Genomic DNA, 11,044 nt, shown 5'->3' with positions numbered 1-11,044 from the left:
TAGAGTGAGAGAAAGGGTTTTAGAGGGAGAAAATGATCCTCACTAAGTCAGTATTAAATTCTTGCCCAAATTTTTGAAGATTATCAAGTATTGTTGCTAAGCCTTCATCTTGAGAGTTAAGAACTTGTACCCTAACCTTGATTTCAAAATTCATACTAGAATACGTAATTAACTAGTGGGTTCATGGGTATAAGGATGGATTTTCTTGCATGCATGTGAAATAAAGGGTATATGGATATTATGAACTAAAAATGTAACAAACGGGGTGTAGGATGATAGAAACTCTAAACAAAAAGGGATCTTAAAAATCATAATGCACACTCATGGCATCCATATAAATGTTGGGGTATGTATGGCTAAAACCCCATTCTTCTTAGAAATTGAGCTCCCATGGCATCCATATAAATGTTGTAAGTCTGAAAATCTATAGATGTAGTACTTGTTATTTCAAGTGAAACGGTGTTGCAAGTTTATATGTGGAAGGTGTGTTTCAATATGCACAATATGCTATTCTTGGTAAATTGAGAATGTGTGAAGAATGTAAACTATGTGCTAAAATGCCTAGATTCGAAGTCAAGTTTAAATTGAGATTGTTATACCATACTATGTGAAATTATCTCTATGCTTACAACATGAATTGCTCTTGTATGTTCCTATTATCTCAAATTGCATGGTTATTGTTGAAAGTGGAATTGATGTGAAACGTGGGGGAAAAGAGTTTGAATAATGAAATGTGGCCTAGTGCCGAGTATGATGTGATAATTGTGGCCTAAGTGCCTATGAACTGATATATGTTAAATAATGATTGAAATGAGATGATTAATGGAAAAAGAAAACATGTCTTGGTAAGATGGCCTAGCCGATCGTGTCAAGATCGAACGCTATGCTACACATATAGTGGTATTGTGCTGATAATGAAACGAAAAAGTGAGAATGAAATTGTGAAAGACGTACATGTCTTAAATGAGGCAACCTAGCTGATCGGGTCGTGATCGGACTCCGCACAAGAAACCCATGGTATTTTTAATGATGATGCAACAATATGAAATGTCCCCACCTAAAGTTATGGAGATTATGTGAAAGCTATGTGAACCATTTTATTTGATGATGTGGTGATTGTTTGAATCTTTGTTAGTCCTTATAATTTCTTTATTCTTGTTTGGTTGTTCTTTCTAATAAGATGGTTTTTAGTTGTACATACAAGTACTATTCCATGTCTAACGTCCTTTTTGCCGAGGGCGCTACATCATTTGAATGGATGTAGGTGGTTCCATTGCAGACAGTGCCAATCGCATGTAGGGGAGCATCCTCATCTCAGAAGTTTTGTTGAGACCAGCCCTTTTTCCTTCAGGGGTTATGATGTACACCTTTTGTTATAAATTTCCACTTTTGAGGTATAGCCGGGGCCTTGTTGCCGGCATTATCATAACTGTCTTTTGTATCCCTAGAGGCTTCGCAGACATTTTGTGTGGGATCTGTACGAGTATTGGATGGGTCACCAGACTATGTTGTAATTTCTAAACTCTTGTTTCCTCTAAACTACAATTGTATGAAATTTTGGAAACTTAACTATGGTTTGAGGATTGTAATATAAAATGAACTAGCAATGTTTCATGTACGATCTTTCCTACTGTCTAATTTAAGTAAAAGCATGGTTTCTCAATCATAGTAAGTCAAGTAGAAGGTGTCTAAAATGCTTGCTCAGTTGGGTTAACTCGATTGAGCGCCGATTGCACTTCCCGAGGTTGGGCGTGACAAACTTGGTATCAGAGCCTAAGGTTTTAAAGTGTCCTAGGATGTCTCGGAGCTGTTTCTAGTAGAGTCCTTCTTATCGGTGTGTAGTCGACCACATCTATAAGTTGGAGTCTACTTGGGCATTTAGGAATAACACCCTTCCTTGATATTCTGGATCTTGCAGCAAAACTTGTTATGAAACTATTCCCCCTCTACCTAGTGCATTCCCTCAACTTTCAGTACATGGCACCAAAGAAGAAATTTAGAACTAGCCAAGGAGCCAATGCTACCCCAGGAGCAGTAGTCAATTCCGTAATTGATGGTGCGGGTGAGAACCCGAGGGGTGAGGACATTTCCTCGACTACTACACTGCCTGGTTCTCCTGCACCGGTTCCTACATCTGCTGAGGGTGTTACTATCCCTCCCATTGATATTCCTGTCCCGCCTCCAGCCCCTGCTTTCGGTCTGAGTATTTCTGATGGGGATCATAGGGGAGCTATCCAGATGCTGACTCAGCTTGTGGCCTCTTAGGTCTAGAGGTCAAATGTTGCACCCAGTTCATCTAGCCAGCAAGGGGATTCCACCAGTTCCAAGGTGAACAGATTTCTTCAGCTAGACCCTCTAGTGTTTACGGGTGCAAATCCAGAAAAAGACCCTCAGGATTTTATTGATGAGATGCACAAGACCCTTAGGGTTATGCTTGCAACTGAAATAGAGGGAGAAGAGTTGGTTGCCTACCGTCTGAAAGGGGTGGCCTATTCGTGGTTTGAGTTGTGGGAAGATTCCCGTGAGGGGGATAGCCCTCCGGCGTGGTGGAGTGAGTTTGCCGATGCCTTTGTAGATCATTTCCTGCCTGCTGAGATAAGGGCAGCCCATGCAGCAGAGTTTAAGAATCTGAAGCAAGGTAGTAGGAGTGTGTGTGAGTACCACATGGAGTTTTCCCGCCTGTCCAAGTATTCTATTCATATGTTGCCCACAATGGAGGCCAGGGTGCGTTGGTTTGTTCAAGGCCTTAATCCTTTGACTATTAATGAGGCTTCTACAACTGCCTTGAATTCTGACATGAATTATGGGAATATGGTGGCATTTTTTCATGCCATAGAGAACCATAAACTGAAGAACAGGATGGAGAGAGAGGGTAACAACAAGGCCCGATCTACTGGTAACATGGGAGAGTCACTAGCTGGGCGGAGATCAGCTTTCAGGGAAGGATCATCAGGGCCGTCCCAGTCTGTTGCATAGTGTTCAGCCAGTGCACCACCATCAGGGCCTAGCCAGCAGCAGCAATGGAGTCGTTTCAGACCCAGTCAAGGTAGTAGGGGACCCCACCAGCAGGGTCGGTCAGGAGGAAGATCCCAGCAGCAGCAGAGGTCCCCGTGCCCCAAGTGCGGGATGATGCACTCAGGGATTTGCTACATGGAGTTAACCATATGCTATGGATGTGGGATGAGCGGCTATATTCAGAGACATTGACGTTTATCCCGCCAAGGTGCGGGTAGGGGCACAACACAACCATCCAGTCCAGCAGTTGCTATATCTTTAGCACCCTCTCCAGCTCGAGTTACTCCAGCACCCGCGGGGCGTGGTGTAGCTAGGGGTAGTGCATAGAGTTCGAGAGGACCCAACTGGTTCTATGCTATGAGTGGCCACCACATTGCAGAGGCTTCTCCAGATGTTGTTACAGGCGTCCAATCTCATGATGTGTATGCATTTATTAACCCCGGTTCTACCTTGTGCTATGTTACCCCTTTTGTTGCTATGAAATTTGGGATATAACCGGATCTGCTACATAAGCCATTCTCGGTGTCTACTCTGGTTGGTGAGTCTATTACGGTTGGTCGAGTTTATAGAGGTTGCTTTGTTACGGTGCGTGGTAGGGATACCATGGCCGATCTTATTGAATTGGGGATGGTCGATTTTAATGTAATAATGGGAATGGATTGGCTTTATTCATGTTTTGCCAAACTTGATTGTCGGACTAGAACTATGAGGCTTGAATTTCCTAATGAGCCCGTTGTGGAATGGAAAGGAGATAATGTAGTGCCAAAAGGTCGGTTTATTTCTTACCTTAAGGCCGCAAAGATGATCAAGAAGTGGTGTATCTATCATTTAGTTTGGGTTACAAACACCAATGCCAAGGCACCTAGCCTTGAGCCTGTGCCAGTTGTGAGTGAATTTCTGGATGTCTTTCCAGATGAGCTCCCTGGGATCCGACCAGATAGGGAGATTGATTTTGGGATCGACGTGATGTCAGGCATGCATCCTATATCAATTCCACCTTATAGAATGGCACCGGCAAAATTGAAGGAATAGTTAAGGGATTTGTTGGAGAAGGGTTTCATCCGACCAAGTGTGTCGTCATGGGGTGCACTGGTCGTGTTTGTAGGGAGAAAGATGAGTCGCTACAGATGTGTATTGACTACCGGCAACTTAACAAAGTCACAATCAAGAATAAATACCCTCTACCGAGGATAGATGATTTGTTTGATCAATTGCAAGGTGCTAAGTGTTTCTCAAAAATTGACTTACGGTCCGGGGTATCATCAATTGAAGATAAGAGAGCAGGATATTGTAAAAATAGCTTTCAGGACCCGGTATGGGCACTTTGAATTTCTGGTGATGCCCTTTGGGCTAACAAATGCCCCGGCAACTTTCATGGATCTTATGAATCGTGTCTTCAAGCCTTTTCTAGACTCCTTTGTGATAGTGTTCATTGATGATATTCTTGTGTATTCCTGATGTCGGGAGGGCCATACTGACCATCTCAGGGCAGTTCTGTAGACTCTTCAGCAACATCAACTGTATGCAAAATTTTTGAAATGTGAATTTTGGCTTGAATCTGTCACGTTCTTAGGTGATGTCATCTCCAGGGAAGGGATTATTGTTGATACTCAAAAGATTGCAGCAGTAAGGAATTGGCCTAGACGTACCACTCCAACAGAGATTTGCAGCTTCTTAGGTTTTGCTGGGTACTATAGAAGATTTGTGCAGGGATTTTCTACACTTCCCTCTCCGTAGACTAAATTGACGCAGAAAGCAATTAAGTTCCAGTGGTCTGATGCTTGTGAAAGGAGCTTCAAGGAATTGAAATCAAGATTGACTACTGCGCCAGTATTGACCCTACCAGAGGGTATAGAGGGATTTGTAGTGTATTGCGATGCTTCGAGGATCGGGCTTGGGTGTGTGTTAATGCAACACGACAAGGTTATAGCTTACGCTTCTAGGCAACTCAAGAATCATGAACAGAACTATCCAACCCACGACTTAGAGCTTGCGGCAGCGGTGTTCGCACTAAAGATTTGGCGACATTATTTGTATGGGGTCTACGTGGATGTATTTACGGACCACAAGAGCCTTCAATATATTTTCAAACAAAAGGAGTTGAATCTAAGACAGAGAAGATGGCTAGAGTTACTCAAGGACTATGATATCGATATTCTCTATCACCATGGAAAGGCCAATGTCGTGGCGGATGCTCTTAGCCGGAAATCTATGGGAAGTTTGGCTCATTTAGAGGCATATCAAAGGCCGTTAGCCTGGGAGGTCCACCAGTTGGCGAGTTGGTTAGTTCGCCTTGCGGACTCTAATGAAGGAGGAGTGATTGTGCAGAATAGGGCTGAATCATCGCTTGTAGTGGAGGTCAAAGAAAATCAATACAATGATCCATTGTTAGCACAACTGAAGGAGGGGATTTATAAACATAAGACCACAACTTTTTCCTTGGGCATGGATGATGGTACCCAACGGTACCAAGGCCGCCTATGTGTTCCAGATATTGAAGGCCTTCGGGAAAGGATCATGGCCGAAGCTCACACTTCCAAGTATTCTGTACACCCTGGTTCTACGAAAATATATCATGATCTCAAGGAAGTTTGTTGGTGGACCAACATGAAAAGGGATGTGGTGGGCTTTGTGGCAAAGTATCCGAACTGTCAGCAAGTGAATGATGAACACCAAAGGCCCAGTGGATTGGCTCAAAGCATAGAAACTCCAATGTGGAAATGGGAAATGATCAACATGGATTTTGTTGTAGGGTTACCACGCACTCCGCGCAAGTTTGACACAATTTGGGTAATCGTGGATAGACTCACGAAATCAGCACACTTCTTGCCAGTTAAATCTACCGACACAGCGGAATAGTATGCTTAGTTATATATCAAAGAAATAGTTAGGTTGCATGGCACTCCAGTCTCAATAATTTCATATCGAGGGGCTCAGTTCACGACCAATTTTTGGAAGAAATTTCAGCAAGGTTTGGGTACACAGGTAAATCTTAGTACAACTTTTCATCCTCAGACCGACGGGCAGGTAAAGAGGACTATTCAGACGCTTGAGGACATGTTGCGTGCTTGTGTTCTTGACTTCAAAGGTAGCTAGGCTAATCATTTGCCACTCATAGAGTTTGCTTATAACAACAGCTTCTATGCTAGTATCCAGATGGCACCATTTGAGGAGTTTTATGGTAGGAGATGTAGGTCTCCCATTGGGTGGTTCGAGGTTAGAGAAGCTGAGTTGATAAGGCCGGACCTCGTGCATCAGGCTATGGAGAAAGTCAATATTATTAAGGAGAGGTTGAAAACTTCATAGAGTCGCCAAAAGTCTTATTCGAATGTTCGTCGCAAAGATTTGGAGTTCAAATTAGATGATTGGGTATTTTTGAAGGTTTCCCCCATGAAGGGTATCATGTGGTTTGGAAAGAAAGGAAAATTGAGTCTGAGGTATGTCAGACCGTATAGAATCATTTAGAGGATCGGTCAGGTGGCATACAAGCTTGAGCTACCACACGAGACATCAATGGTACACCCAGTCTTCCATGTGTCTATGTTAAGGAAGTTAGTGGGAGATCCATCCACTATTGTGCCAGTTGAAACTATTGAGGTTAATGGAGAACTGTCATATGTAGAAATTCCAGTTTCCATTCTTGACAGGTAGGTCCGGAAGTTGAGAAAAAATGAAATTCCCTCCGTGAAAGTGTTATGGCAAAATCAGCAGGTTGAAGAAGCCACATGGGAAGCTGAGGAAGAAATGGAAAGAAAGTACCCACATTTGTTTGTATAGCCATGTAATAGTTTCTATGAATTCGGTCCCTATGAGCTTTGTATCACTTGATTAGTCTATGTAAAACTATTTTGTTTTGATTATATATTTCCTATAGGGCAGTGGTTAGTGTAGTTATGAATTATGTCATGTCAATCGATTGTGTATATGCTATTCGGATATGTTTCTAGGGCTCTCTGGCAGGTGGATAGGTCCAGATGCAAAGGAAACTCTGGCAAAAAAATTCTGGAAATTTAGGGAGTTAGCCAAATTTGGGGGCTGTTGGTATGTGGTGTGAAGCTGAGATTGCCTATGTTGCTGATAAGTGAATCTTGTTCCTCACTCGAGGATGAATAATATTAAGGGGGATTGTTCTTGTAGGTCCCCGTAAAATTTCCACTCAAAACCCCGAAATCTTGTAGTGTTGTTAAGAATATGTGTTAGAAAATTTATATATCTCATAGTGATTTGCATCTTAACAACAATAGGTAAAGCATTTAATTTATCATCCAGCATGAGGAATTGACATATCTATGACCACATGTGCAATAAACATGTCAAATCAATAACACTATATTACCATCTAGCATGAGGAAAAGACATCTCTATGGCTATATGTCAAATATACATGTCAAGCCAATAACATCATAGCGACTTCATCAAGTATACTCACACTCAACACGCTCACGGTTCCTTGAACAAACGTCCCACAACATCACACATGCAATCACACTCAACACTGTATGGGTGTCTGTCACAAATGCTCCTCACCAAAGCACATACATATCTTTGTGCCTACACTCACTGTGAATACCAGACTCCGGAGGGGTGGATCCTTTCCCAAGCACTAATCAATTATCAATATCACATATGTCACACCCCAACCTTGGGATGTGCTACCAGAACACAGTGCCCCGAGGCCCGTGCATACCGATGTCTATTCTTGGACCATTCTAACATGGAATCTGGGGCAACAAGTCCTCTAAGTAATAGTACCAGAATTTAAAATGTACACTTCTAACTGTGTAACAGACTTGAGCATTGATATATTTACATGTACACATATACTGTCCCGACCCAAACTAAAGGGTCATGATGAGTGCTTGAGTCCTACCTGTCGAACACCCCTAAGCGTACGTCTAAGATATAAACATGAAATAGATGTAGGTCATTCATAACATCTATCAATAAACTGCTGAATCACGTGAATAACATACGTGAGGAAAGATGCCCAAAGGACATACATATATATATATATATATATATATATATATATATATATATATATATATATATGCGGAATACGGTAGGGCGAGCTAATAAGGCTTCTTTCAATAACTATATATAAAAATAGAAGCTGACAAGGCCGCACACTATAAAACAATACATGAATGTCTACATACCTCTTATAGAGTGTACAACTATATAAAAGACAGGACTGGGACCCGTGATACCCATATATGTATACAAAAATATCGTACCAAAACCCAATAGCAGCTCTGGATCAAATGGATAAACCAACTCTCCTTGTGTAAGGATCATAAGAAGGGGGACTGTTAGCCTGTCTACCTACACATATGGGCATGAAACGCAGGCTCCTAAGAAATAATGGTGTCAATACGAATAATGTACCGAGTATACAAGGCATAAAAACCAGTATATAAAAGACATGAAAGAAACACGGAGTAACGGACTCAACCTGTAATTTTGAGTAGCTTTGTGAATTATGAAAAATTTATAATGTCATGCATATGCGTATAAATGTCAAATCATGCATAGGTATATGCGTACATAATATCATCAAGCCTCTGAGGGCATACTATCATATCATCTCGGCCTTACTGGGCGAATATATATATAGCAGAATACGGTAGGGCGAGCCGATAAGGCTGCTTTGAATAACTATATATAAAAATAGAAGCCGACAAGGCCGCACACTATCAAACTATACATGAATGTCTACATACCTCTCATAGAGTGTACAACTATATAAAAGAAAGGACCGGGCCCCGTGATGCCCTTATATGTATACAAAAATATCTTACCAAAATCCAATAGCAGCTCCGGATCAAATGGATAAACCAACTCTCCTTGAGCAAGGATCGTAAGAAGGGGGACTGTTAGCTGGTCTACCTGCACATCTGGGCATGAAACGCAGGCCCCCAAGCAATAGAGGCGTCAATACGAATAATGTACTGAGTATACAAGGCATAAAAACCAGCATATAAAAGACATGAAAGAAACATGGAGTAACAAACTCAACCTGTAATTTTGAGTAGCTTTGTGAATTATGAAAAATTTATAATGTCATGCATATGCGTATAAATGTCAGATCATTCATAGGTATATGCTTACATAATATTATCAAGCCTCTGAAGGCATCCCATCATATCATCTCGGCCTTACTGGGCAAAATCATCAATATATACTAACTGATCAGGTGGTGGTATGTATATAACACCGTAACCTTTTCTCATACCCCATATACATATAATATACACGTATATAACTATAAGGCCCCATGAAATTTCTACTCAAAAAATCGAAAGCTCGTAGTGCATTAAAAAAGCGCGTTTTTGCAGCCCATTATGCGATTGCATAATAGCAATGCGGGCCGCATATCTACCGCAAAGTGAGTCAGTATGCTAGTTAATTTTGAGATCAATTGTGCGGCCAGTTATGCGATTGCATAATAGATATGCGGGTTGCGTAGTCGTCGCATAACCTCCTTGGGATTTTTGCAAGGGTTCTTCTGCGGTGCATTATGCGACCGCAGAATAGGTATGCAGACCGCATATTAGTCACATACTCGAGGAGTACATTCTAGTCAGAGGGCTAGTTTTGCGGTCCCTTTTGCGGGCCGTATGTCAATTATGCGATCGCATATGCGACCGCAGATTGAGTCGGGGCTCCTATTTTCTAACTTTTAAAACCCGACCACATTTCGTTAACAACGCCCCATTAGACTCTCTTGTGCCATTTTATACTACATTTAGAGTGAAAGAAAGTGTTCTAGAGGGAGAAAATGATCCTCACTAAGTCACTATTTAATTCTTGCCGAAATATTTGAAGATTATCAAGTAAAGTTGCTAAGCCTTCATCCTGAGAGGTAAGAACTTGTACCCTAACCTCTGATTTCGAAATTCATACTAGAATAGGTAATTAACACGTGGGTTCGTGGGTATAAGGATGGATTTTCTGGCATGCATGTGAAATAAAAGGTATGGGGAGATTATGAACTAAAAATGTAACAAACGGGGTGTAGGATGCTAGAAACTCTCAACAAAAGGGGTCTTAAAGATCGTAATGCACACTTAGTGCTTGATAATATGCCCAAATGAGCTAGAATCTTGATTATCCCTCTAATTCTTGGTTCAACTTGTAATTCTCATAAAATAGATCGAAGTTGCTAGGAGTTCCGAAATTATTGTAAGAATTTAAGGAAAGCTCTATTGAGGTATGTATGGCTAAAACCCCCTCTTCTTAGAAATTGAGCTCCCATGGTGTCCATATATATGTTGTAAGTCTGAAAATCTATAGATGTAGTACTTGTTATTCAAGTGAAACGATATTGCACGATTATATGCGGAAGGTGTATTTTAATGTGCACAATATGCTATTCTTGGTAGATTGAGAGTGTGTGAAGAATGTGAACTATGTGCCAAAATGCCTAGATTCGAAGTCAAGTTTAAATTGAGATTGTTATGCCATACTATGTGAAATTCTCTCTTTGCTTACAACTTGAATTGCTCTTGTGTGTGCCTATTATCTCAAATTGCATGGTTAATGTTGAAAGTGGAAATGATGTGAAACGTGGGGGAAAAGAGTTTGAATAATGAAATGAGGCCTAGTGCCGAGTATGATGTGATAATTGTGGTCTCAAGTGCCTATGAACTGATATATGTTAAATAAAGATTGAAATGAGATGACTGATGGAAAAAGGAAACATATCTTGGTAAGACGGCCTAGCCCATCGGGCCGTGATCAGATGCCATGCTACACACATGGTGGTATTGTGCTGATAATGAAACCAAAAAGTGAGAATGAGACTGAGGTACATGTCTCAAATAAGGCAACCTAGCCGATCGGGTTGTGATCGGACTCTGCGCAAGAAAGTGGTGGTATTCTGAATGATGATGCAACAGTATGAAATGTCCCCACCTAAAGTTGTTGAGATTATGCGAAAGCTATGTGAACCCTTTTATTTGATGATGTGGTGATTGTTTGAAGCATTGATAGTCCTTATGATTTCCTTATTCTTGTATGGTTGTTC

The 11,044-nt window shown here is 41.3% G+C and overlaps 2 protein-coding genes across 2 annotated transcripts; both read left to right on the top strand.

Annotated features, from left to right (window-relative positions):
* The first annotated feature begins 3,618 nt into the window (after positions 1-3,618).
* On the top strand, positions 3,619-4,047 carry LOC138878157 (uncharacterized). The gene has a single exon (XM_070157822.1). The coding sequence runs from the start codon at positions 3,619-3,621 to the stop codon at positions 4,045-4,047; it is 429 nt and encodes a 142-aa protein (XP_070013923.1).
* A 1,179-nt stretch (positions 4,048-5,226) lies between these two features.
* Positions 5,227-7,069, top strand: LOC138878156 (uncharacterized). Its single transcript, XM_070157821.1, has 4 exons — positions 5,227-5,805; positions 6,397-6,452; positions 6,564-6,662; positions 6,976-7,069. Exons 1-4 carry the CDS (start codon positions 5,227-5,229, stop codon positions 7,067-7,069), a joined length of 828 nt encoding a protein of 275 aa, XP_070013922.1.
* Positions 7,070-11,044: the final 3,975 nt, after the last annotated feature.

This window comes from Nicotiana sylvestris, chromosome 9 (assembly GCF_000393655.2).
Source record: "Nicotiana sylvestris chromosome 9, ASM39365v2, whole genome shotgun sequence".
NCBI classification, from domain to species: Eukaryota; Viridiplantae; Streptophyta; class Magnoliopsida; order Solanales; family Solanaceae; genus Nicotiana; species Nicotiana sylvestris.
Note: the sequence above shows the minus strand (reverse complement) of the source record. Positions and strands in the feature narration are given on the sequence as shown.

Bases quoted from the DNA above. Each gene is read 5' to 3' on its own strand.
- LOC138878156 (XM_070157821.1), top strand. From the start codon at position 5,227: ATGGGAAGTTTGGCTCATTTAGAGGCATATCAAAGGCCGTTAGCCTGG. The intron at 5,806-6,396 runs GTAATCGTGGAT...GTATTTTTGAAG, and splicing joins GCAAGTTTGACACAATTTGG to GTTTCCCCCATGAAGGGTAT. The intron at 6,453-6,563 runs GTATGTCAGACC...GTCTATGTTAAG, and splicing joins AAAGGAAAATTGAGTCTGAG to GAAGTTAGTGGGAGATCCAT.
- LOC138878157 (XM_070157822.1), top strand. From the start codon at position 3,619: ATGGCCGATCTTATTGAATTGGGGATGGTCGATTTTAATGTAATAATG.